The following is a 26,478-nucleotide window of genomic DNA, read 5'->3' as shown; positions in this document are numbered from 1 at the left end:
CTAAATAGTTTGAGAATGAACAATAAGGAGGCGGCATCAAGGCCAGTCAGGCTTTCTCTAATGGTGAGAATATTATTCTTGCATTGTTTCACAGAGACTTTTAAATTTTCTTCCTGAATGTGAAAAATTATGATAATCACATAGTCTTAATTTTTTTCAGTCATACAGTGATGAATGTTTAATTTGGAGCTTTTGTTCGGTTGTTTTTTTGCAGTCACATCCTGCTCAGGGACCCTCTTAGTCTGACACCGAAAGTTATTCAAAAGCATTATCATACATCTCCTATTTGTCATGGCAGGGGTAAAGAAAAGTCCAACATCTCCTTTTACATAGCTATAAAAGAGACTTTAAGCGGGCAAGACAAAAAAATTACTAAAGTGAGGAACATTTAAATTACAGTACCCGTACTGCTCATTTACCGCTTCCTCCCCGTCCTTAATTTTCTTAACAAGTGTGTCTGTCCGTGCGAGGTTCCCTGCGTGGCTCGGCGCAAACGTTTGTGTGAACACGTGTGACGGCATTTGCGGCGCCGCATTCAACGGGAGTGCGTGTCACGAAGGCACCTTGGTATCCGCCACCCATGACTGACGACTCCCATGCTTATTGGGGCTTTGTTGCCGTGGCAGCGTCTCATTATGTAAATGATGTCTCCCTGATGAGAAGGAGGCAGGCGCAGCCGTGATGCTCACTGCTCCAGACTGTGTAAAATTGGCTTCAGGGACCAGTGAAGGATCGTTGCTATATTTAGCAGTCATCTTAACAATGTCTTTCTTCTCCATTCTTTTCTCACATCTTTGAAACAGAAGGCCCGCTTGCATTTAACACTTGCCTCGTCTTCTTCACATAGTGAGTGCTCAAATATCATACTCCCTTTCAAGCACAGTCACACCATGCTCGCCACCATAATTCAATTGGGAGTTTTGACAAGGTTTCATAAACGGTTGTATTCACTGTCCAGCATCTTATCGGATTTTTTCCCAAACTTCCCTGTATTGAACAAGAATTGTTCTGAACCCATCCGTTCCCTGGCCTCATCAAAGCTGAATGAATGTGCTTCCTCTGAGGATCGGTACTAATGGCTTTCTGCTATATATCATCTTTCATGTTGCGGCTCAAGGGAAACAAATACTTAGTGTCTTGGTCATTCTTGACTTTAAACATGACCCAAATACATGAATCCATACAGCCCATGTCCCTTACTTCAAATTAAGTATAGTTATTGCTTTTGTCTCCTTCCAGCGTCTTTACCATAGCAATTAGAGCTTTTCAGCTGTCTGTAAAGAGTGCCACAGATTGCATCCGTCTCCATGACCACTTTGGCCTGCACTAATATTTAGTTAGTGTTGACCTCTATTCTCCATCAGCCAAGACACCTGGAAGCTCAGCTGTCCCTCCAGGGAATGTGTTTTTATCTCCATTATACTGTAACAGCTATTTTGAGAGAGTGACCCGGAGATCAATGCAGTCAATAGCATTATCCTCCAGAGTACACTGCAGCTTTGTGGCGTTAGGGGAGTCCGTCCAGACCTTAATTAATGAGCAGCAACTGAAATTGCTTGCTCCTCCGCTTGACGCTCGATACAGAAACTATGTGCTCTTAACAACAAAACTCATCAGCCATCAGTGAGGCAGAACACAGATGTTCGAGAGGAGATCCTGCAGTAAAAAGTTTGAGAAATTTGCCATTGCAAATTGCTGCAAATTCTAGACATTCAATAATACATAATTCTGAGTGTTTGCATTCATACAGACCTGGATTTCTCATATGTTGTAGTATTAAAACAGTGAAATATACAAGTGGCTGTGCAGAGAAATAGCAAGAGTTAAGATCTGTTCATGTTTTACCTGTGAAGTTTTATTAACTTTTAGAATACCTACAGTTTTATTGGATTTTTTTTTCCTCCATGCGGAGGCAGAAATCATGTCACCATTATTCCAATCCCGATATTTTGAGGTGGTATAGTTTATAAATTAGGCACAACAGTGTTATTAAAAGACATTAGTCTCCACTGGAGAGAGCGAAATGAAGCGAATCAGGAATCTAGTCATTGTTCTAGTAGGATTTATGAAGGGAAAGCAGTTTGGTTTGGAAGAAGTAGATTGAGATTTCGGACACGGTCGAGCATTGAACTTCCTTGAGAACCTGTAAAATATTGTATCAGTGAAATGACGACCGTCAGATCACTTTCTGTTGCATTTTAATCATTTGTTAGTAACTGTAGTTTCAGATGCTGGTTCTGAAATTTCTGATAATGTCAGAAAATAATCTCAGGTTTTATATAGTTTCACGGTGGTCACCATGGCAGGCCCTATACAACAAAGGATCAAAGATTTCTGAGCCACAATGAAAGATGTTTCTGATTTGTTAATCTCAGACAGACAGTGCCACAAAATCCTGTTTTGGTCAGGAATTATGGCTGAAGTTAGGTAATAAATGCAAAACGACTCCACTTTTAAACCTGGACCTGCTCTACTCGCTCTTTCCTGACAGGGCGAATGTCATTAAGCGAGGCTGCTGGCTGCTGTTGTGTTCATGCTGACACATATTCCACTCACACGCAGTGCTGAGCACTAAAGAACACTTTACAGGACTTTAAAGAGTCACAGCTGGACATTTTTTTTCTCCACATTTTGCATAGATCCCCGAGATCCATAGGTGACGATAAACTGTGGATTAGGTTGCATAAAGCCATTTTCAGCCTTTTAAAATCCCTTTATCTTCCCCCGTCTGCCAGTCCATCAGGTCAGTTCAGGATTTCCCTCCTGCTTTCTAAGCTGATGTTTCTTCTCATCGCTACAGAGCCCCGCTGAGGTGGAACACTGATGCAAGCCGAAGTGTGGCCCTCCTTGCAACTTGCTTGTGAAATCAGCCGCAGTAGCGGAGGAGAGCAGAACGCAGGTAATCCTGTTAACCATTCCCTGCACGTTTTGCAAAGGAGATGGTGGTCTGGAGCGCCGCTGTCTTCCCTGTGAATCCTCCCGACAGAGACGACAGCCTTGTCAAGAATTAAGAAACTGTAAATCGCTAATCTGCATCCTGCTCAAACCTGAGACAATCATTTTCCCTCCCCATCGGCGCTGTGAAGGCCTGCTGGCCGGTCAGACGCCGTCTCCCAGGCCCGCTCTGTTCCAGACTGTAGATCCTGTTTATTACCCCTGGTCCAGCCTTATCGCCTCCCTTTCTTACCTCCTCTTAATCCCCTTTATAATTTTCACCAACTTTAATTAGTTCATGTCCAGAGCAACTATTAATCCTGTGCATGATTTAAAATACAGAATCGTGGCGGGCCATAAAACCTTTGAGCACTACATGAGTTTGAGACCTTAGCAGAAATATTTCACTGGTGTTGCTCTAACCATAAAAAGCTCCTCACTTCAATCTTCAGCCTAGAGTGATATTCACGGGGCCGTCTGAGCTCTTTGCGAGCAGTCTTGGACAACGCTGGCAGCCCGTGGCTTCCACCCTAACCTTGTGATACTGTAATTGCTTTTGTGACCTCCTTTTGACCCGGCAACCTTCAGATAGCCCGGCGCAGTTTTATGAAATGCTCTTTTGTCGTGACTTTCAGAACACAGTCCTGCATGGAAACAAAGGGAAAAACCTTCCAGGTATCCCCCTCATGTATTTGCAAATATACTGGATGATTAACTAAATCAAACATGATGAAATGAGCTTCAAAGTTACTATAGTAACTGCAAATACAGTTTCATCTGCCTTTGCAAATGAATCCATATGCACTTTTTCAGACTGTCTGTGGGACCTTATGGCCGGAGATAAATGAAGGAGACACACGCGATGTACAGCTCGCACAGAGCTGCATGCCGCGCCGACAGTCTGAAAGTGATCTCAAGGTGGCGTGAAGGCTTACGGACAGCTGAGTCAACGTTGCCACATGCTCGTTTGAACAGATGAGCTTGTTCGTTCCTCTCACACCGGCTAACAGCTCTGATCCGCAATGAGTCCATCAACACTCAGAGCCGCATCGTTACATGCCTGGCAAAAAGCATTATGTGAGGAGGAACTGATCGTATTTACCACTTGTTACTGTCTCCATACAATGATCATCACAAGAGAAAAGGCAATAAGGCAGCGCCATGAAAACGCTCTATTTCTCTCTCAGAGTCTGAGCGAGAAAAAAAAAACTATTTTCTGTCCTGTTGATGCCATCTTTGTCCGATCCCACAGATAACGACCAAATGGGAAAATGGTCATGTTCTCCGTGTCCTTTCCCATTAAATCCCAGCGTCAACAAGAAAGGCCGTCTACCTCAACTCCGACATTAGCAGTTACGGTAAAGGGTCAGTGCGTCCCACACAGCTGACGTCAACGCAAAGCCTGACATGACATAGTTTTTAATATACGGCTGCTTCATCTGTGAAACATGCCGCTGTTCCGGCCTCATGGAGGGACGCCATTAATTGTTATCTGCTGGTTTGTCTGACACACATATCCACAATTATGGGAGATTAACTTTACATGAGATTAACCACTACATGGAGTGCATTTCTGAAAGCAAAAACTCAGTAATCCAAAATCCACAGGTAGCAGATAATCTTGCACCTATTTGTCATAGTTGCGGTGTATGCCATTATTTTGATTAAATAATTCAGGGGAGGAATTAAATTCTTTTCATGATACATATCCAGCATCAGGGAATCGATGATAAATCAGATGCAGGCCGGAGAGAGAGAAAATGTCATAAGGGTTAAGCCCCTTTAACGTAGATTTTACAGCTTAACTCTGTTTTGTTTGTTTTATTCATTTAATTTTTAATCATTTCTGAACCAGCTCATGTGTGAATGTTAAAGTAAATCACTCTTACTCTCTGTTCCCTGTTAAAATGTCATAAATACACACAAAATCACAAAAATTCAGTTTTGTGAGATTTCAATACCTGAATCTTCTTTTGTATCTTTAATTATGTAACATTTGTCAACCTGCGGCAGAGTCTGATGCTTTAACATACATTATGAGGATTAAACCGCTTTAGTCCCTCTGAGTGACACTAGAGAGAAGAGCAAATGACATGACTAACTTCATGCACGTTGACAAAGTGCTTTCAGAAATGTGCCAATCTGGGAAAGACCTTAGAATTTTAAAGGGCAGTGTAAAAGAAGTTCTGCAGAGATGTCACTGCACATGCAGTCGTCTTGCATACGTACAATCAGAGGAGGCCCGTTCCAATTGAAACTGAGGCAGCAGGCCACAAAGCAGCTCACTTCAGTAGACATGCAGCTCTGTGGATTATCGACGGCTCGCTGACTAATGCACCAAGAGTCAGGTATTTAAAGACTTAAAGAGGAGAATAGTTATGGCTGCAGAGTCATTTGACTCCATTTCAACATGGAGAAATTAAGAGGATGAAAAAAACTTATGCAAATATCTCCTGATTACTCCTGGTTATTGTTTTTTTTTTTTTTTTTTATGGCCAAGCAAATATACTTAAAATAGCTCAGTAAAAACATTCTGAATCTCTAAAAACAGTGTATACCGCAGGGCACACCGGGGTCACTCAGAAAGCCAAGCTGGCAGACAAATTGAAGAGACAGGCTCTCAGCGTTGTCACACAGCAGTCAACAGACAGGTTTGCAATGGAGAGTGGCAGACCACCGATGCCACTCAGAGAAGTGAGTGTCATTAGACCCCGGGACCGGAGGTGAGCCCGTTTCCTGCAGGCCGCGTAGTCGGATCTGCGTCAGTGCCGGAAAGACATCTGACGAACAACAACTTTGCTGTCCTGACACCACAAATATTATCAAGAAAATGTCTCTTCACCCACCTCAGTGTCTTCTTAGGACAAACAGCAAGTGTAAGGCTGTTTTCTTCATGACATACTGCCACAGGTGAACCTTAATGTCCAGAATAGTAACTAACTAGCAGTAGGTCAGTTGATCATTTGAATTTTACTGTTACTAAAACATACACACTTGGCAGTGGGTGATGCTGGAAAAAAAAAACTGACTTTAAAAGCTTTTGCACAACAAAATGAGCTTAAACAACAGAACTGGTGCATTGCTGCAGCCAGCTTGTGAGCTTTTAGCATGTGTGAGGTATATTTAAAGTCGCGACGAGAGTTAAACTACCGCCATCTAATTTCTTGACCACATGCTCCTTGGATAAGTTTCGCGAAGAGCCGGTGATTAGATTGAAATATCTTGATGACATTGTAGAAGGTAGGTTGTATTGCTGATGAGATTAGAGCAGGTGTCAGTGTTGTGGGAGATAGAGCTGACTGCATTGTGATTAATGAAGCAGCTCTAAACTCCTCTCAGGATATCTATCGATTCACTTTGAGATGGTGGCTGGCCTTGTGCTGAATTAATCGGCCTGCAAATATGCAAGACTTATGCCTTCTGCCACACTCGGGGCCCGCAGTTTGAAGCTGACAAGAATTCACTTGCTGACACGCGAAGCCCAGGAGGGAAGTCTATCAATGAGCGACGCTGAGGCGAAGTCTGAGGAGAGCGACACGGAGAAATGCAGACAGTTGTAAACTCACACCTACTGAGCATTTAAAGCATGGATCAGCTGAACAACCTAAACAAAGTTCACAAAAAAACTGTAGGTTTGCTTACTTTTGGTAAAATTGCACAGTGATTAAGAGACCGTTTATAAGACTGATGCAATTAAAATGGAAAACTGTTTACCCTTCAATGGGAAAGTGACTTCATTAGGAAGTTTACGATTAAAAATAAGTGCTAAAGTTTACTTTTGAACATATCAAATCCCCTTTTAGCATTAATCACTGTACAGAAAAGTTATCTTGCTGAGGTTTCAGGCCCTGAAAGTTATAACGCTGAGAGAGCGTGCACGTCACGCTTCGACACATCACGCTGTCTGCACAGCTCAGCCTCACAAGGACAGGGGGACACGAACACACAACATGATTCACTGTTGATACTGAAGCTCTGAAACTGATACACACAACCTCCCACCCCCTGTCTGTCTTCGCATGATCTCTGGTTTTTAAGATTAGAAAATCAACTATGACTGGCATTAGAGAGAGAGAAAACAGAGTCCTGAATAAAATTACCCTCTGACAGAAAGTGAAATCATTACTGGTTTGCATGGTTTTAAAACTGCATGTTTTGTTAGTATGATTACATTTTGAACCACCACAGAGAAAACACATTAAATCATTTAAAATGGAAGGAAATAATGAAGTTTCTTTTCCATTAATCTAGTTTATATTCTTATATTTGGGACTTGAAATTGGTTCCTTCCAATTGAAACAGAACTGTCGCCATTTTAATCTTTTTTCTGAAAAAGTAACATAAAAAAAAATTGGGTTTTTTCAGAAACTGCAATCACATGCTGCAAATGCACGTGTCTTTTTAGCCACACTGGTTTTCCAAGATGTGAAATGGGTAGAAGCAGGGCAGTCACCAGACCCTTCGGGAAGCCAGCAGCTTGCAGGAAAAAGCCACGGCGATGGCAGGTGGTTCCGGCTTTAATGGACTGTTTGCCTGAAATAATTTGTGGGACAGGTGGTTGCCAGCATTGGCAGGGTCAGTGGTGATTTTCCCGGCGCACTTTCCTGCGCTTGTGCCATTCAACTCTCTGATGGAGGACAGCTGGCACCAAGTGGCCCACACAGTAATGCAGAGACTGTTGTCGTCGTCCCCCCCCCCTCCTAAATTTGGAAGGCAGCACCAGCCTGCCATATCAGTTTTTCGATTTTGGCAGTACATCTATAAAAATAGCACAAGCTTTGTTGAATGGACTTAAGTTAAGCAGGAGATGTTTTTTTTACTCCATCTGAGAAATTTCGGAGATGCTCCTGCTGCCGTGGAGCTTAAAAGACTCGGCTATTTACACTCGTGATTGATTTCCAGTGGGAGAAGGTGGGGAGCTGTTGGGGAGGTTAATCTTGAAATCAATTCTTTTAGGCATATTTTTGGCAGTATCGTCTGAAAAGCCTAGCAGGTTGGTACTTCTATCCCCTTTTCATGTTGTCTGGGTTTAAGTCATTTGAAGACACTGCACATTAAAGTGAATGCATTTTGTAAAAGAGACAGTGTGCACCAGACTCAGTTTCTGACAGCAGTGAATGATGGGAAAGGTGTCCAAGCACATGCAACTACATCTGCATTCATTATATTGAGTATAAACTCTGGATCTGTCGAGTATAATCTTAAAGGCAACCTCACTTAAAGTATGATAAACATCTTATGGATGTCTCTTTGAGTCAAGGTATTTACAGTACATCAACCAATCAGTCAGGGAGGAGAGTGGGCAGTGCTTCTGCAATTACATGCATGAATTTATACGACTTACATAACCTGTGCTGTGAGGTACAATAGCCTGTAGTCCAGTAACAATTCTATTTATATGTTTCACTCTGCTCACAGTTAATGTGCAGCATCAGCTTCTGTAGCAGCTTTTCTGTATGCACCACTTATAGTCGGTCACGTCAACAAATGACACCATCGCTTGTAGCCGCGCAGCCAAAATAAGCCAGTTAGGTGTATTGATTTGTTGTGAGCACCTTAAACAGGGCAGGGACATGACAACAGGGAGATCCAATTGTAGCTATACTGTAAATAAACAAGCATGCTGCAGTAGGCAGGCTGCCATAGTGTGAGAGCTGCTTGTTGGTATCTTACACTGAGAAAAAGGAAAAAAAATGTTGAGCTGGTGACCAGAAATATACATTTTAGTAAATAAATATAATGCATATAATGAAGGACAATAGAGCAAAACAATGCAGGCAATAAACATTTCTCAAAAACTGTTTTGGGGTAGAGGTGGGGGTGGGGGGGATCCTTAGTTTGAAGTAGTAAGGCTGCTCAAGACTTGATTTAATTACTTTTATATCTTTACAAACACATTCCTGTTTCACTATGATTTCTAACTATGTACGTAACCAATGTGCTTTTCTGCCCTCAACATGTATTTAATTATCTTACTGGTCTTTTCCCCCCTAAGAAGCAGCATTACAGAGACAAAGGTGCAGTAGCGCGTGTCGGTGCGTAAAGTGCGGCGCACGTCCCCATTGTAGATGTTACAATGATTAGTGTTGCAGCCCTGTCTCTGCCCTGTCTCCATGGCAATGCATAAGGCAGTTTACTAGGGTCTTTTTTTTCCTCTCTCTCTCTCTCTGCTCAGAGGAATAGAGGCTCGTCTTTTTACGCCATAGGTCATAATCTCGGGTAGTGGGACCGAGAGGGGGCTCCGCGCATCGTGGCTGCACAGATGTGACGGGAATGCGCGGCTCGGAAGACTCTGCGGATGCGGTGCGAGCGAGAAACACAAAGGGACCTTTCAACAGGATGCCAGTGACACAATGAGACACCACTGTCATCTTTACAGCGTTATAAAGGACACTTCTGAAGTGAAACGTGATGTTTGACTACATTCTGTCACGCTGGTCTGCAGCATTGATGACTTCAAGCTTTGACGGATCGTCTGGTTTATTTTTCTCTTCTTTTTTTTTTTTTTTTTTTGGCGATCACCAAGTCAATGCAAATGAAGCATGTGATCTCAGAGCAACACATCGTGCAGCATGTAGGCCTACAGGAGCAAATGCTTAGATCATCTCACACAGAAATCACCACATGCACCGTGCTGGGAAATGCTCCACCGTCCACTGGCTGCTGCTGTGGCCAGTCTAACCTCAAAGGGGGGGTTTATAGCACCATGCAGGGGATGAATGGGAGCGTGTTCGCGTTCAAACCTGTCATTGTAATGCATTAAAGCAAGTCTGTGCAAGGCAGAGGCTCGTCTCTTACCCTTGGAAGCATCCTTGTCTTCTTTAGGCTTCGCCACTTTTCCACTCATAGATCCCAGTTTGGATGTGTAATTCCCGATTTGGATAAGAATCGAAATCCCCCTAATTGCCGACTGTCCTCAATGAATTCTTGACCAAAGGATTCAGGTGCTGAGATAAGGGTTCTGTGAGAGGAGAGGGAAAATATTCATCAAAATTGCATCTTGCTGTCATAACACATCAGCAGCTTTTAGCGTTACAGCGGGGCCATAAAAACCACACAATGGACCACGAGAGCTGCTGGATTCATCAATTAGATATCAATGAGAGCATCCAACTCCTGACGCTGTCTAAACACACTCACACGCTTCGACAAAGAGCCCATGTAGTTTCATTGAAGAGCAACATCTCTCCAGGCTGTGAGCATGCCTGCCTCTCCACTGGGTTCACCTACCTTATCTCCTCCACGTTTTCTGCTACATCAATGCACATTGATGAAAGGAATCTCTCCCACCATGAATCCTGTTATTTTGCATATATAAAAAAAAAAATCACGACCTACTCTACTGTGACAAAGAAAACGGAACATTAAAAAAAAAAGGTGCCAAATGCAGCGCAGTTCTCCCAGAGGTCTCCAGCCAAGAAGAAGAGGAAGGAAGAAAAATAAAAAAAAAATAAAAACACAAGTCAAAACATTGAAACGTCCTATCTGACAAACCCCGGGAGAAATGCCATCCAATGCAGCTTCAGCGACCAGCGTTCCTTGTCTGAGGCTTCCCCCCCTCCTGTGCTCCTCTTAAACGCTCGGGCAGGATCAACAGGATACTCGACGTGAGAGCGCTCCACCCGCTACGGCGCACATTCGCACTGTGGACGCTTGTTTTTTGACCTCGGAATCAGAGCCGTGATGGAAAACGAGCCGCTCCATCCGCGAGCGCATGCAGCCAGCCAGAGCGCGCGCCGTGCCGTCGATGCGGTGCAGAATTAAAGCGGGGGGTCGTGCTCGTGCTGCATGGCGCGCACCATCTTGCTGTTGCTCTCATTCAGCTGCGCTTCATGCCATTCACATCCAGGCTGCGCGTTTTCCTCACACGAGGAGAATCCGAGCCGTTTTATTTCATTTCGCAGACAAATATACTTTTTGTGTCTTTGGAAAGTATAAAATAAGAATAAAAAAAAAAATCTGTATAATGAACATTTCTGTTAATTAGGTACTATGCTATCTACATTTTATTCTGGACTGTTACCACCAACTGTTATGTAAAACAACATTTTGCTAATAGGAAGGCATCACTTATGTAACACAAAAATTAAAAAAGAAAGTCAGGTCTTGAAGTTTGGTGAACAGCAGGGAAGTTGAACATTCAGTTTGAGATTTAGACTCAGAGAAGCATAAAACTTCTTTTTGGAATAGCTTTCTAGGTGAGCACAGGCAGAAGTTGAGATGAGTTCAGCTTAATGTGAATAAATAAACCCAAAATGCGTTATTTTATATGCTATAGATGTTTTATCAACATTTGTGTCATATGATGGAGGTGAACTGCATCACAACTATACAGAGATAGGTTTTCAGTGGAGAATCAGGTGGAGAAATCCTAAAAAAAAAAAAAAAATTCTAAATGTATTCTTTTTTTATGTATTCACTTCATGAAAAATGTTTAGGGAAACATTTAAAGACATGAAAGAATATTTTTTGACATGAAAACAAGCTGTATATATTCATGATTTAGTTGTCCCTGTGGGCTTTGTTAACTGAAACTTAAATCTGTCTCACCTTAATGTTTATGAAAGTGATGTGTCGCAGAAGCCTTACCTTCAGACTGTGGAGATGGAGCCTAAAAGATAAACCTCATCTTTTATTTAAACTCACAATAAGCTGTAGAGATTCAAAAAAATGACTGAGCCACACTGACACTCAAAAGTCTGCGTTTCTTCTCGACCTCTCAATCCAGTTTTGGGGTGTTATCTACAGCTGTTCCAAAGTCCAGGTCCGTTCGCTGTCCGATTACCACGGCCGTTATGTCACATCTCCTGGTCCTGCAGGTCTGTGGCTCTCTGAGGCAGCAGAGGAAAAAGACCTGCAGGTTGAGGGTTACCAGATCCATACGGACGCTATTTTTAGAGGAAACTGGACCCCCTTCCAAGTTTCTTCACATGCTCAGATCCTCCTGAGACGTTTAAGGCACACTGATCTGTTTCAACCAGCAGCTTTGGCTCAAAGGACAAAATTATTGTGATTTTTAAAAAAAGGATTTCTGATGTACTGGTGGCTGCTTCACTTTCAGGAAGCAAACCAAGCTCGAATCAAGAAAATGTCAAAGCCTCCACTGATTTTTTTTCCCCCTCATTTTAAATAATCAAAAACATATGAACACACAAGTCCACAACTAAAATACAACTTTGTCAGTGTTGCTGTGTTTCATAAACTTTTCACTGAATATTCCCGGAACATCATGTAGCTTCCATTAAATGTTTGTTTGCGCTAGAACTGTCTGTAATGTATTCATGTCAGTTATCATTCATCTTCCCTTTTCTTATAGAGCTTAGAATTTCCTGTGTGAATTCAAACTTCAGTAATTCCTAGATTACAAATGTTGAAATGACAACCCAGTTTCTATAAATAATTTCAAATATATATAGCTTTTGAAAGAACATTCAAGGGGTTTTAGTGCCATCTGTTTGATGAGTGGAACTCCAAAACAATAATTTTGGGCCAGTTCTTTTTATATTCAGAGCTGATATAAATGCTCTTGAACATCCAGTGCCAGTATTAAGTACCATATTTATCTATGTGGTTGCCACTGCATCGCATCAGAGAAGCTTGATTCAATAGAATCCGACATCTCATGAGCTGGAGGGTCAGGAAGGTCAGTTTTAGCATTTTCATCTCAGGAAAGAATGTAGTCACTCGTTTGAATGTTCTTTCCCTCTCATTTCTTTTATAGCCAGTGTGAGTGTTAATCCTGCATTGACAAAGCGTATACTGATACTGTCAAACGGTGAGACGACCAGGGTTTGGCTCAGAGCATGCCTGACACTGGCCGTAGCCATTCAACCCTCCATCCATCCTTCCGATCCATCACTGGGAAAATACGGAGACGAAGCCGCTGTCTCAGGAAATTTTGAGTCACAAAGAATCCCCAAATTTAAGTTGCTGGACTGTTTAAGGATGCCAAGTTGCCGTGATGAAACGCACAAACAGAAGCTCTAGACCTCTGATCAGAGTGTGTTTGTTGTGTTTCAGAGAAAAACACAGTGATGTTCTCTGTTTACGTTTGTCTGTTTCTCATTGTCACTTTATGAAGTATTCAGAAAGTTAAACGCAGTGACTTCTCACTAACCAGCTCCAACTTGTTCATGAACCGGCATGTTGAGAATGAGGTATAAAGAAGGCGGGTTAGAGAGAGCGTAAATGTCAGTGGGTTGTGTTCCCACTGTGTCTACGGCCTGTAGCCCCCTCTGACCTTTCCGGCAGGGCATCGCACGGCAGCGCCACGTTCATCCCCACCCGGTTTAAAGCAATCCCCCCGGGGCCCGTTCGGCACGGCGCTCCTGACAAACTCCTGACTCACACTCTGTCACCTCTGATGTCACTTCACAGTGCGTGTCCCCCTCTGCCACCGAATAACCCTGAATCACTTCTTTTTCTCCGCTGATTGCAGTATTTCTGCTTCAAAATGCATCATCACCCCAAAGCTCACGTTGCTCTGCGTGCACGGCTCTGTACGTCACTGGCCAATTTAAAATGTCTTTAGGAAAACTAACAAAGAACTACTGCATGGATAAAACTCTAATGATTCAATCCCTTTCTCTATTGATGTGTACAAATATAAAGTATCAAAATAGTCTCAGGTCTCTGCTTCTAAACCTTTTCATTGGAATACAACACAAATACCACTGCTTGAGCTTTTTAATTTCTTTCTTTTACAAATTTCAGTTTGTGCCATTTCGATTTGTAACATTTAAGTGAACAAATAAAAGCCAGTTCAAGTCGGACAAGTTTTCTATTCAAATATCAGGCAATTTTATCATGCTGTAGTCTACAGGCACATGCAAATGCATTAAAATATAACATCTAGCAACCTCCCCACTTTCTTGGAAGGCTGTAATTATATGTTAAGCCCTGTATTAAAGAGGCCAACCATTTCATTAATCCGTCCACCCATTCATCCATCTTCTATACTGCTCCATCCAGTTCAGGGTCACAGGATGCTGGAGTCATTCCCAGCTAACCAAGGCGCGGTACATGGACGGGTCAGTAGTCCATCACAGGGTGACCATGGAGACGCAACACATAGATTCACACCTGTAGTTTCAGTTTCAGCAGTCATCCTGGCTCACATGCATGTTTTTGGACTTGGAAATCAGTGATGTGTTTTTTTGAGGAGAACAGCAAATCAGTCGAAGCAACATAACGGCATTTGGTGGAGAGACCTCGTGTTCAGTCTCAGTTTTACTTGAATTTCCTACAGGTGGAAATCATACAATCAAATATGTCAAGCTATAAATTGAATAATGAAAACACTTTGAATGCAGTCACACCTGTGGGATGATTCATCAATTCTTGTCTGAGATTTGTAGAGTTTGCTCATCAGAGCAACAGTGGTTGATTTGATGATTGCCTGTTATGGAAGGTACTGTATATCAGAGCTCAAACTGAGAAAGGTTAATGAACACAGGTTTCCACCAGGTAGTGTTTAATCTGTGTGCAGTGCCACACAGTATCCAGAGAACATTTGTCATGCGCTTTCCAAAGCTGCTGCGCCCTTCTTCTTCTGGTCAGGTGTATTCATCATGGCCTTTCAAACTCAATTTTCAATCACATGAAACAGGCACGCACTGTACCTACACTTATTGCGGACTGATAAATCAGTTGTATGGGATGAGGCAGCCGAACCAACAGAGAAGTATCTGCTTGATTTGCCGCTCGCCAAGACTAAAAATCACCCAAGGTTATATTAGCGGAGGAGCCTGTGTGGTAGCCGGGGATCAGTCCCAGATATCACTCTCTGGGACAGGCAGTGGGGTGTTGGAAGGTGATTAATGCCCCAATATTGTGCAGCTGGGTTAGTCATTTGCCCCTGATTGTAGGTGCTAGCTGGACTCAAGCTCTGAGAGTAGCTGATAAGGTAATCAGACTGGTGCCGATGACAGCAGACACAAGCCGGTATCACAGGGGTCAAGGAAGTCTTTAGAGAATGTGTCTTTTGTGTAATTTCAATGGGATTCCTCACAAACCGTCTGGTCAATGCTTGCCAAAATCTCTGGCATTTATCCTTATCAGAAAACTGCAGGCTCACTGATCATTGAAAAGGTGATGGAATTTTAGCTTTACCGAGTTATTTTAGGACATAAGAGCAGAGATTGTAATGACCTGAACAGATTTTGAAAGCCGTTTCTTTAGATAGTGCAACCTAATAAAGCAGAGGTCAGTGTCATGTGATGGGTGTTAGGAAATGCAAATGCGATATCCATCTGTTGATCTTGAACGATCATGACGAATAACAAAGTGGCAGAGAAGCAATTTCAAAATCATCGAAGCCAAGGGCTGAAAAATAAAAACATAAAAGTGATGGATTTGATCAAATGCTATTAATACTGACGCGACTGTTCATCCATCTGAGTCTCAGAGCTCAAGCTCACCGACCTTCATTTGAAAGGTCAGGGAAGGGTCGGCAAGTTATTTCAAAACTAACGGGGTCAGGGTCAAAAGGTGAGACATGATGTTGCATTCCTGTCACTTCGCCTCATAACGCTCCACATAATCGACTCGGCTGCTCCCCAGATTGCATCGTCATATCTCCTGTCGCAGTGTCAGGCTGTATTTCACCTGCGGGACAGATGATCTGCCGCCCCAGCCCCAAACAGGCTGAGATGATGTCGGAAATTTAAATAAAAACAGGGTGCAATGATGGCATGGTGGCGCACTCTCAGGTCCCCGGCTTGAATCCAGTGTGGAGTTTGGATGTTCTTTTGTGTGTGTGTGTGTGTGTGTGTGTGTGTGTGTGTTTCATACCTCCTGTGCACCACTCTCAACTTGAAAAGATTGATATCCATAACTGGATTCCACTCAAAATATAAGTTCTTTTTCCAGAACTTTTGTCTTTGTCAACTGAAATAAATCGTGGATGCAGTCCCAGGGCTGCTGTAGCTGTAAGTGAAAAACCTTGAACAGAAAAGACAATTATCAAATGTTACAAAAAGTATATTATGCAAAAAACAAATACTTATGTGGCTTAATGAAAAGTTTAATCCTCCCTTAAACACATTAGTTCTAAATTATTTAAGCACTGACTATGATTTTTTTACTGAATTAAGTAAATATACAACATTAAATATTAAACATTTCAATTCTAAGAAAATCACTTCCAAAAACCAACCAACAAGCGCCAATCCAACAATTACCTCCACAATTACTTTCAGTACTTCAGTTCTTTCTAGAATGCAAACAAACAAAAGACTTAATTTACCAGCTGAGTCTCTGTTCCACAGAGTAACTTTCATACACGCAGACAATCCCGCAGGTGTTCTTCATTAACCAGTCAGGGCTGTCTCATGGCCGTTCTCTTCACCCACAGACAACTACAACCTCAATGAGAGATCAATGCACTTGTATTCACAGTAGAACATGTCAGATGTTGAATGAAAACATTTTCCTATTTAACTGCAAAAAATTATAGTTTGGACGTTGATGGCGAAGACAGACGCACAGGGCGAAAACAATTTGACCCATTTCTGCCTCTCTGACTCTGTCCAGAATAGGTTCTCGCAAATTCACATTGTGCCATATTCTTGTGGAAAACGGTGAGTATCTTGTGTAACTAGGAGGGATGGAAGCTCCACTTTTCATTAACGGTGGCTGAGCACTCCTGAGCCGGCAGCGAATGTCAGCTCGGCTGCATCACGGCTCACAGAACCAGGAGAGGGTCTGCTCTCCGTTCTCTGTGGGAACTCGCAGCAGTGTTGAGTTTCTGGGTCACGATCGGCAGGACCAAGCCTGACTGAGTGTGTGTGCTCCTGTTGGCCTCTCAGCATCGTCTTCATTTGTGTTGTACATACAGGACACTTTGAAACAATTCGTGGAAATACATTACATTCAGGCGCCAATAAATTATACATTCCCAAATAAACCTGTGGATTAATCACACCCATGAACTTCGTGTTGGTAATCTACAAAGACAATTGCTTAATTTTAGGTCAAATGTCTCTTTCTGGAGTGAATGTTGGATTCTGAATGACATACTTTTTGCACAATGTTTTCATGATCTTGCTATCAGTTATCAATCGAGAAAACAGGAAAACTGCACTGCTAAGATCCATTTCTGGACCACATGGTGGGGCAGTGGTGAGCAATGTTACCACACACCAAGAAAGACGAGTTCAAGCTCTGGCCTGGAAAATGAAGAGAAAAAAAGGATAACTTAGCAGAAGAAGAAGAAGCAAAACCATTAAAACAGTACTTTTTTTTTTTTTAAGTAGAAGGAAAATTGCAAATGAATGGAAACTTAACTATCAAGAGGTTCTAAATATGCAGAAATACTCGGAGTAAAAAAACCCTAAAAGGACTGGACAGCCCTTTTGCAGCCACTTCTCTTTCCACTGTGTCTTAAAGTTCATTCATTCTCTTTTACTTGTTAATTGATTCCAGACCATTGCACAGTGACCAGCTGTAAATAAAACGCTACCTCTCTTTAGCTGGGAAAATTCTTGGCTTGGTGGGAAAAGATGTGAACAGATGGTGGAGAAACATCAGGATTGAGATTACAGAAATGACTGTACTAATTAACAGAGAGAGACACACTGAAATATCACATTAATGTCAATGACTTTATCAGGAAGAGGGGACGACGGGTGGGGGTGGTGCTTTCAGGGCCACTGTTCCTCTTTGTACAGCTCCCAGTGGATATTACTGTACTGCACGATACTGAAAATTACCCAGGAGCACAATCTGGCTCTCAGAGTGTCAAAGAGATGCAGCATTTATCTTTATTTAGGAGTACAGTAAAGCTTTCTTCCCCAAGGCTTCAAGACTTCAAAAACACTTTACTGTTGTCATTTTTAAAGTAAAAAGTCACAGTTTAGAGATAAGAAATGTAAGCCGCTGCAGAAAATAGACTTCTATTTTTATTTGCTTGTCTGAAAAGGAAACAAAAATGCTGTCATAATGATGATCAGTTTCTTTATAAGCCATCTATTCCAACACTGCTATGAAGTGAAGTGTAGAGTCAGTGGACAAACCAGCCCTTCTGTTTTCAATCCCGACGCCAGCTCCCACGAACTGAAGTCCCCTTTTGCCTAAACTTGATATGCTAAGAATTCAAAAGACACAATCTGTGATGAATCAAATATCTAACACTGCTGCTCCGGGCTTCGGTTCCCGTATAAATCTTCCACAGCGGCTCATTTTTCCTCACGCTCGCACTGAGCTAATTACATAAAACTGATTCGGCGAGAAGAGGATCACAAACTGACGTAGACAGAGTTCTTGTATGTCAGCCTTAATAAGCCGAACTCCCTGCTCTCAGCTTCTACGGCTTCATGAATATGCACACGCGTGACAGCATTAACATTTACATGTCATGCCCCGAGGAGGCCCGGCGCTCGTGTCGTCCCATCATAACATCTGGAAGGAACGGCTGATCTCGCTGAACATAACTCTTTCCCTCCTGCCCCCAGATATTCTCAAGTCATCACTCAAATGTCAGGCTGCACAAACTCAACACAACTTTAATTATGTATGTATAAGGTTTCACATGCAGTGAACAGTGGGGGACGCGCGTTTTAATGGGTTAATACGGTATAAAGTGACTCCCGCAAAGTTAGACTGTACAAAGATTACTGAAGCAATTTCAAAATGTGTGGAGGATTGGTTTTGTTCTGTAACCATATTTCTACTCAGGGCTGCACAGTGATGCAGTCGTGCTCTTGCGTCACAGCGAGAAGGTTGTGGATTAAAATACCAGCTGGGTCTTACTGTGTGGAGTTTGCATGTTCTTCCTGTGTGTGTGCGCTTTTCGTCTGGGGAGCTCTGTTCTCTCCAATAGTCTAAAAACATGAATGTGAGGTTCCTTGGTGACCTTGAGCCCTAATCAATGGATGGATGGGGTAATGTTTACGTGTGGCATGTCCTGTTGGCAGTTCAACTGTGTTTGTTCTCAAGATTCGAGTATTACAGTATTTGCACCACTTGACAGAGTTTTGTTCTTCCCCAGAACTTGCTGTGCTCTTCAAACACACCCGTTGTAACAGGAGGAGGTTTTAGCACAGGAAAAACATTAAAAAAAAAAAACCCTGCAAATAACAAGACGGCATTCCCTGGTGAAAGGCCGAGGTCTTGACTGGCTGATCGCCCTCGCAGCTCAGGAGATACAGTACAGCAGCGATCAATAGCACTGAGCAAGCATCAGAGTTTGTTATCATCTCCGAGGCTCTGACTCGATCCTCTGCTGTAGTGACTAATCTAATTGGAGCCGACACACACTCCCCAGCTGTGTGGCGCTGCCAAAGAGTGAGCGAAGACAGAGACGTCAGGAAGAGATCTTCAAAAATCAATAGTCAGTCACAATTTTACTTCCCTCTATCCATCCATGTATCCACACCATCCGTCTGACGAGTCGTCGCCTCGGCTGGTGAATCCCAAACCATTGTTTCTATTCTCTGCTCCGCGTGCCATAGTAAGCCCAGTCAATGGTTCATATCCTCTGCACTATTAACGGGGCTGAGAGACGACGTGGAAAGTATGCCGTCAGGATTATTAAGCCTACTGTCTCTCCACAAGGCTCAGTAACAGATTTACATTTAGATATATGACTCAGTCGGAGTGGTGCAGGGCTTGTAGTGTAATAATGTAAGAGTGGGTTTACTAATAGTTTCTGCTTCTAGAGTCCAAAAGAAGGAGCTAAAAACTCTGGTTCCTGTATAATTTTCTTTCTTTCATTGTTTTTTTTTTCTCCACGTCAACACCACCTTTACACTCATCCTCCGTTCTCACTACTGATGACACACACACTCTCATCCTATTCATTCAGTGAAAATTCACATTCAAATGCTCCCTCCATTTTGAGCAATGATAAAAATGTCTTGCATTATAGATGAAAAAAAAAAAGTAGTTAAATTCTATTATTCCAGGCAGTGAGAATCTGGATAAACAGTTTGTGTGAAGACACCATAACCACTCTGTTACTCATCCTGGCAGGAAAAGATTGAGAAGCACTTGTATTGAGCAGACAGTGTTAATTACTCAAGTATGAATTATTCAGTCTCTGAACGATTCAGTGAAATATAAATGCCTCCGGTCAATAGCTGCCAACACTTGAGAAGACTTTGGACTCCCTCCGGGGGGATTCCGCCGCCAGTGATGGGTTGCATCTTAGATGCCAGACCACAAAATGACACCAGAGGTAAATCTTCAGTTGGCACGCTGAATCAGCGCCCTTGACCACAAAGTGCATCCACACTCTGAGTATTGATGGAGAAGTTTGATTGGTTATGAAAAGGAGGAATGAAAAAGTAAAGGGAAAGTTTTACAACAGCGTCTCTTTACTCTCCCACTGGGTGGAATAGAGGTGAAGCAGGCAGCGGGAGGTCTTTTTGCAGGAGCATCTAAAACGGTGCATTGCTGGAGTTTAAAGTGTTGCAGGTGGCAGGCCAAAGTATGTTTGGTTGTTGTATTTTATGCAGGGGTTGCCAGTCCTCACAGCTTAAACCAGAGACTTGGCCAGTCGCTGGTTTTGACCGATCTTCCCATTGCAACCACAGTTTAAACACACGGCCCCCAGAGTCAAGACTTAACTCTAAGCTCTGGAATTTAGGACTGAATTAGATCAAGTAATCATAGTAAAGACTCACTCAGCAGTCCATTTTCTAGACCACTTTATCCAGCTCACTATGGATGAAGGCAGGATACCACCTGAAACAAAGAAAGGACACTTTATTGATACTGGATTGTTTCACAGCAATGAAATTGGTTCATTTTTAACAAGATCATTTCTTCAGAGTGAGCACAGTTTTCAGGTAATGACCCAAAGAATTGTAAAATAATTATAACTTTTGATTTACATTTAAACTTAAACCTAACCCTAACATATGAAAATAACTTTTAGGGACTAGCTGAACATTCTGAATTCATTTGGCTCAGATTATGTTCATTTTAAACCACACGTGATCTGAGTGAAAGACGAAACATTATTCATGAAGCACTGCCTCTATTTTAATCCATTGAGAATATAAATATGAATGTGTGACAACACTGCTCATTAACACGGTGCAAGCAGTGTCAAATAACCTCTGGCAATCTTCACCAGCAGTGTCTGCTACCTTTAGGTCCTGGAATATGGCTGCATATAGAAATAAAATAAATCTGATGCAAGATTCTTTCTGCCACTTTATACAGTAGCTTCAGTTAAGAAATCTTAAGAAGAAACCGTCAAATAAAAGGATCATTACAGATTATTAGATATTAGTGCTTTCATTTTGAAGCCCATATCCACATCTAAAATAAATCCAACCGCCTTCAACATCACTTTATCTAATTCACCGCTGCGTCTGACTGGATGGATTCAGGTTACACTTTGAAGAGACCCTCAAAGATCTGTGTGAGAAACCAGTGGGAAGAACATGCAAGCTCACACAGAAACCCTTGCTGGAACTGGGTAAATTACCATTTTGGAGAGAGAGAGCGCTCACCACGATACCACTGCACTCCCCTCGGCATACATTATGGGCTTGAATTTGAGTTCTTTTGAAAATCATTGCAGTCATGTATCTCAGAGATTTCTAGAGAGATGTGTTGTGTCAATGCCAAAACTAAATGTATTGGAAAATATGCCCTGGTGAAAAATGCCTCTCACCAAGATGTTCTGAGGTGTTTGTACGCCATCTTGTGGTAAAACATTGAAAGTACCTTTTAATCATAGATTTTCTTGGTCTGGCCTTCACTCAGACCAGCAGAGAGCGATCAAAATACAGAATCATGTCAGATTTATCCATCCATCCATCCATTGCAGCCTATCACACCTGAAAATCTTGCATGCGTCTCTCATTCATCACAGAGGAAACACAGAGACACACTACCTCACATATTTCTCACCTGTATAGTCACATATTAACCACAACTCACATTTCACCCATGCAGACTGCTGAGATACACAGATTTTGGAAACAAACGCGCTTTGGGAAAACCCTGAAGTCAAATACTGCAGTAAAATCTGTAAACGCAACACAGAAACTTCAATTACAAATATTTTCACCATGAGGCAAAAGTACCACTATAATAGACTATATATAGAATATATAATTCAAAATTATGTATAACAGCAGTTTATTGATTTTCAAGTCACCTCAACTAAGTTCATACATTATTCATAAAAACTCACCAAAATAAACATAACTAGGTCAACCCTTAATGCAGGAAAAACAAATAACAAGTTACAGTTGTGAAATAATGGACTGAAGTATTTTCTTCACGGTCTGTGCTGACTGGTCGTCTGGTTCCACAGAGTTTCACCACTCAAGCTGAATCAGAATGTCAACACAATGGGACGGAAGCAGAACTTTGAACACAGTTCCAGGATGTGATCTGCTCCCGGGACAGTAACATCAGCTGAACCTGAACATTCAGCCTCTGAGTCACAAACACATTATTCGCCACAGTCAAGGCAAAGTTTGCTAAGTTTTCTGACCCCCATTCCGAGATCATTTGGAGCACATTTTGATCTATTCTGATATTCCCCACTGTTAGTTTTACAAAACAACAACACTCATGTCATGTAGAGGAAATTCCCAGGTGTTTTTATTCCCCTTTTTAGTGTGTGCATGCGGTTGTTGACACATAGTTTTTACAGACAGTTGTTTTTCTCTGAGCAAACACACAGCTCATCGTGGGAGTGAGTGCACAAACACAGATCTTGTACTTTGGAGTGATGGCTCAGTTTGTGTCTGTCAGGATGTCACCTGAGTTTGGAATGGCACTCGGTTCTTTGTCTGTGCTGTCTTTGCTGCTTTTGGAGTTTCATCTGGGCTTTGGAGGTATGACAACATTTTGAATAGTTACTCTCCTACTTGGGGTTTGTGTTATTTGTTAAGTTTAGTAGTATTGCTCTCCACGTACGAACGACAGATGAAAAATTCTGCTTTTTATCTATTTCATTTCATTTCACTTGATATTCTTTCCTTTTGATGGGCTCAGCTCCAGCAGCAGGACCGGTGTTTCTCTCCGGCCAGGTAGCCGACGGCGTCCTGCAGAGACACAAGCGCTACAACACAGGCCTGTTTGAGGAGGTGATGGAGGGAAACCTGGAGAGAGAGTGCAAAGAGGAAGTGTGTGACTTGGAGGAAGCCCGGGAGTTCTTTGAGAACGATGAAAAGACCGTGTGTATTTGTTCATTTTGATAATGTTTTACACAGATCCCTGTCTGTTTTGGCCACACTCACCCTAATTGACTTTATTCTGTATTTCTAGATGGAGTTCTGGGCAGGATATATTGGTAAGAGCCTAAAACTGTTGTGTTCACATTGTCTTTTTATTTTCGTATTTAAACCTAAAATTCTGCTGCTTCCCGGTATTTTCTCTTAAATTTTTCTTCTCTGGGAGTCACTGTTTCACTCGATGTGTTTGCATTTCCTCAGACAGCGATCAGTGTGAGTCCAGTCCCTGTGTGAACCAGGGCTCATGTGAAGACCACATTGGATCCTACACATGCACATGTCCGTCCAGCTTCACTGGCACCAACTGTGAAATCGGTGAGTAAACGTCCCGTGACTGAATCCAAAAATGTGACCACGCAGTATTAGATTGTTCTGCTATGTGGCCCAAATTGGTGAGAACTTGATACAAGGCCCGATCGAATCACAGTCCCAGAGGAAAAACAGCCAGATGCCGTTTTTGCCCCTGCTTGTTTCTAAATTAGATCAATGGCTTTCATCCAGTATCAGTCTCATATTAGGTTCCAAAAATAGGCTGTTTGTCCTTTTAGCTATTCTAAAAAAAGCAGCTAAAATGTCCCCACTATGCAGCTACCTGATTCATTTACCTGAATCAGCTGCCGTGCACGGTCCTCAAAGATAAAGCTCACAATTTTCCAATATACTTTTTGCCTCTTTTCCACATGATACTGACACATTGCTCTAATATATGTCATTATACTTTAGAGTGACACACTGACAACTTCACTCATATGCAACGTCACATCCAACCATCTATCTTCTGAACTGATTTATCTAACTGGGTCACCGTGGCTGGAGTCGATCCAAGCTGACGATGACTAAAGTAAACTCTGAACAGGCTGAACTAGATTTAAAAGAGCTTTTATGACACAAGAGTGAAAAGCAAACGTTTGAGGATGAACTAGAACTAAAGCAGTCGTCTTTCCTTCCACAGGTATTGCAAAAAGATGCGATGTAAACAATGGAGACTGTATGCACTTCTGTGAGTCGATGGGGACCTTTGGAGCTAAATGCTCCTGCGCTCGAGGATACAGGCTGATGGAGGATGGGTTCAGCTGTGAAGCAGAAGGTATTTTCTGAACAGTTCATCTTGCAAATTGTCGTCCTGCGTTGAGCTTTAACTCCAGCGTCAGCCCACTTTCCCCCCGCGTGTTACCAGTTGAATTCCCATGTGGCAGAACTGCCTTGATGGAAGTGAGCATGGCGTCCAGCAGGTCGCTGGGCCAGCACCCGAACACCAGCCTGCAGAACACCACTTCACAGAGCAACGTGAGCACAACCACATCCTCCCCCTCAACTCCGGCCAGCGCCACAGAGTCCTTTCTGGCCACAAATAGCACTGAGCAGATACTGCCCACATGGATGTACAATTATTCCGAGTTCCCCTCGGAGGAGCCGATCCGACCCTACAGGCGCATCGTCGGGGGAGAGGTGGTCATTCCGGGAGAGATCCCATGGCAGGTATCTAAAAGGAGTGAAAGCATTTAAAGCATGCAGCGGCCTCACAGGGGAAATCTGTGAGTGTAGTATTATCAATTTCTTGCAGCTATTCACAGCTTTTTTTTTTTCTTCCCCTCTCTCAATCTTTCATGCAGGTGGCCTTGGTATTACATCCCAGCGGTGAGGTATTCTGCGGGGGCTCCATCGTCAGCGAGCGCTGGATCATCACCGCTGCTCACTGTGTGGTGGAGGCACACGGCTCCTTTGTTGTCAGAGTAGGTAAGAAATAAAGAGTCAGGGTGGAGGAGCGTTAATAAAGTGTAAGCATCTCATCTTTGATATTAAAAAAAAGAGTTCAGTTCATAGGACCTGGAAAATATCTTTGAACTTTACTTTGATTCTTCATAATTTTCTTTAACCAAAAACCAACCTATGTCCAGCACGTTACAAATGCCACAACTCCACTGTTCACGTGATAGAAGAGAGTACATCATCATAATTTTAGCTTCACTTCAATAACAGCATTTTATTATTTATTTCAAGGAGTTAATCATGAGTTGTGTTCAGAGGAAGGGACCCTGAGTATCTACACGTATGTCTGATGGCTGAAGGCCAGATACCTGCAAATGACACAACGCCTAAAATAGGCCATAGGTCTTATTTATTTAACCAGTTGAGAAGAGATTTGCTGAACTGTCTCCATAAACAAACACACTTATCTAAATGTGGTTTGTAAAAAAAAAAAAAGGTTCCAGATTTGGCGTCATCTTTTTGCTTAGCTTGAACTTTCAATTCAGGATTTAAAGTAAGACACAAAAAAACTCTTCTGATTCAGATTTCCATTTGTGGGACTGATATCTTTCTTCACCTTGAATGATTTCCAACCGAATTAATTTAGTTGTTTTCCAAATTAGCAGAGTAATGAAGGAAGTAATGAAGATCTACTATTTCCAACTCCAGGGGAGCATAACGTCCACATCAATGAGGGCACCGAGCAGGACTTCGGCCTGTTGGAGGTACACATGCACCCACGTTACAACGCAAGCGTGAGCTTGTACAACCACGACATCGCCCTGCTGTATCTCCAAAGCTCCATCACCTTCTCCAAGTTAGTGCGACCCATCTGCGTTGGGCCCAAGCCCTTCATTGAGACTCTGGTGAAGGTGTCTTCCCCGGCCACCGTCAGCGGTTGGGGGCGAACCCGCTTCCTGGGGGCAACGGCCGACACCCTGCAGAAGGTGGAGGTTCCCTTCACAGATCGGACAGAGTGCAAGCGCAGCAGCAGCGCCAGGATCACTCCAGTCATGTTCTGCGCGGGATACTACGACGAGGAACAAGACGCCTGTCAGGGCGACAGCGGGGGGCCGCACGCCAACAAGATGGACGACACCTGGTTCCTGACTGGCATCGTCAGCTGGGGGGAGGAGTGCGCAAAAGAGGGGAAATATGGCGTTTACACCCGGGTGTCTCTGTACTACCGCTGGATAACCCACATTATGGAATCAGCTAAGGACAGACTGGAAGTGGATATGGACGATCCCGACTCTTAGATTTAAAAATTATGCATTTTTAGGACAGCAATCATCCAAATGTGTCAAATGTCAGAAGAAACAGTGTCGGCAAACTGAAAACACTGATAGAAAACTGAATGTTTTATATTGTATTGTGTTTTAATGTGTCGTGGAGTGAAGCGCTTTGCGATTTTTACCTGAAAAAAGTGCAAACTGTGTTAAATGAAAACATTTTACTAAAACATCTTTCATTAAAAAAAAAAAAAAAAAAACTTGCATGTATAGATGAAAGGCAGAGACGATACAAAATGTGCTGTTTTTAATATTTTATGGACTAAAATAAAAGACACAATGCATGTCAACAAAATGCATGA

At 42.6% G+C, this 26,478-nt stretch overlaps 2 protein-coding genes across 3 annotated transcripts in view; one reads left to right on the top strand and one right to left on the bottom strand.

The window, feature by feature from the left end:
- fgf13a (fibroblast growth factor 13a) overlaps positions 1–10,626 on the bottom strand; it is an 88,886-nt gene extending 78,260 nt beyond the window's left edge. For both annotated transcript variants that reach the window (XM_030115512.1, XM_030115530.1), the window contains exons 1-2: positions 10,165–10,626; positions 9,733–9,895 (exon numbers count right to left, since the gene is read on the bottom strand). In XM_030115512.1, coding sequence (XP_029971372.1) covers positions 9,733–9,781 — 49 coding nt within the window. In that variant the 5' untranslated portion in view covers positions 9,782–9,895; positions 10,165–10,626. The remainder of the gene's footprint in view (positions 1–9,732; positions 9,896–10,164) is intronic.
- A 12,028-nt stretch (positions 10,627–22,654) lies between these two features.
- On the top strand, positions 22,655–26,143 carry f9a (coagulation factor IXa). The gene is made up of 8 exons (XM_030114831.1): positions 22,655–22,736; positions 22,897–23,078; positions 23,170–23,194; positions 23,337–23,450; positions 24,088–24,222; positions 24,313–24,614; positions 24,749–24,872; positions 25,554–26,143. Exons 1-8 carry the CDS (start codon positions 22,655–22,657, stop codon positions 26,141–26,143), a joined length of 1,554 nt encoding a protein of 517 aa, XP_029970691.1.
- Positions 26,144–26,478: the final 335 nt, after the last annotated feature.

The sequence above is a fragment of the Salarias fasciatus genome, chromosome 2 (genome assembly GCF_902148845.1).
Source record: "Salarias fasciatus chromosome 2, fSalaFa1.1, whole genome shotgun sequence".
NCBI lineage: Eukaryota > Metazoa > Chordata > Actinopteri > Blenniiformes > Blenniidae > Salarias > Salarias fasciatus.
Note: the sequence above shows the minus strand (reverse complement) of the source record. Positions and strands in the feature narration are given on the sequence as shown.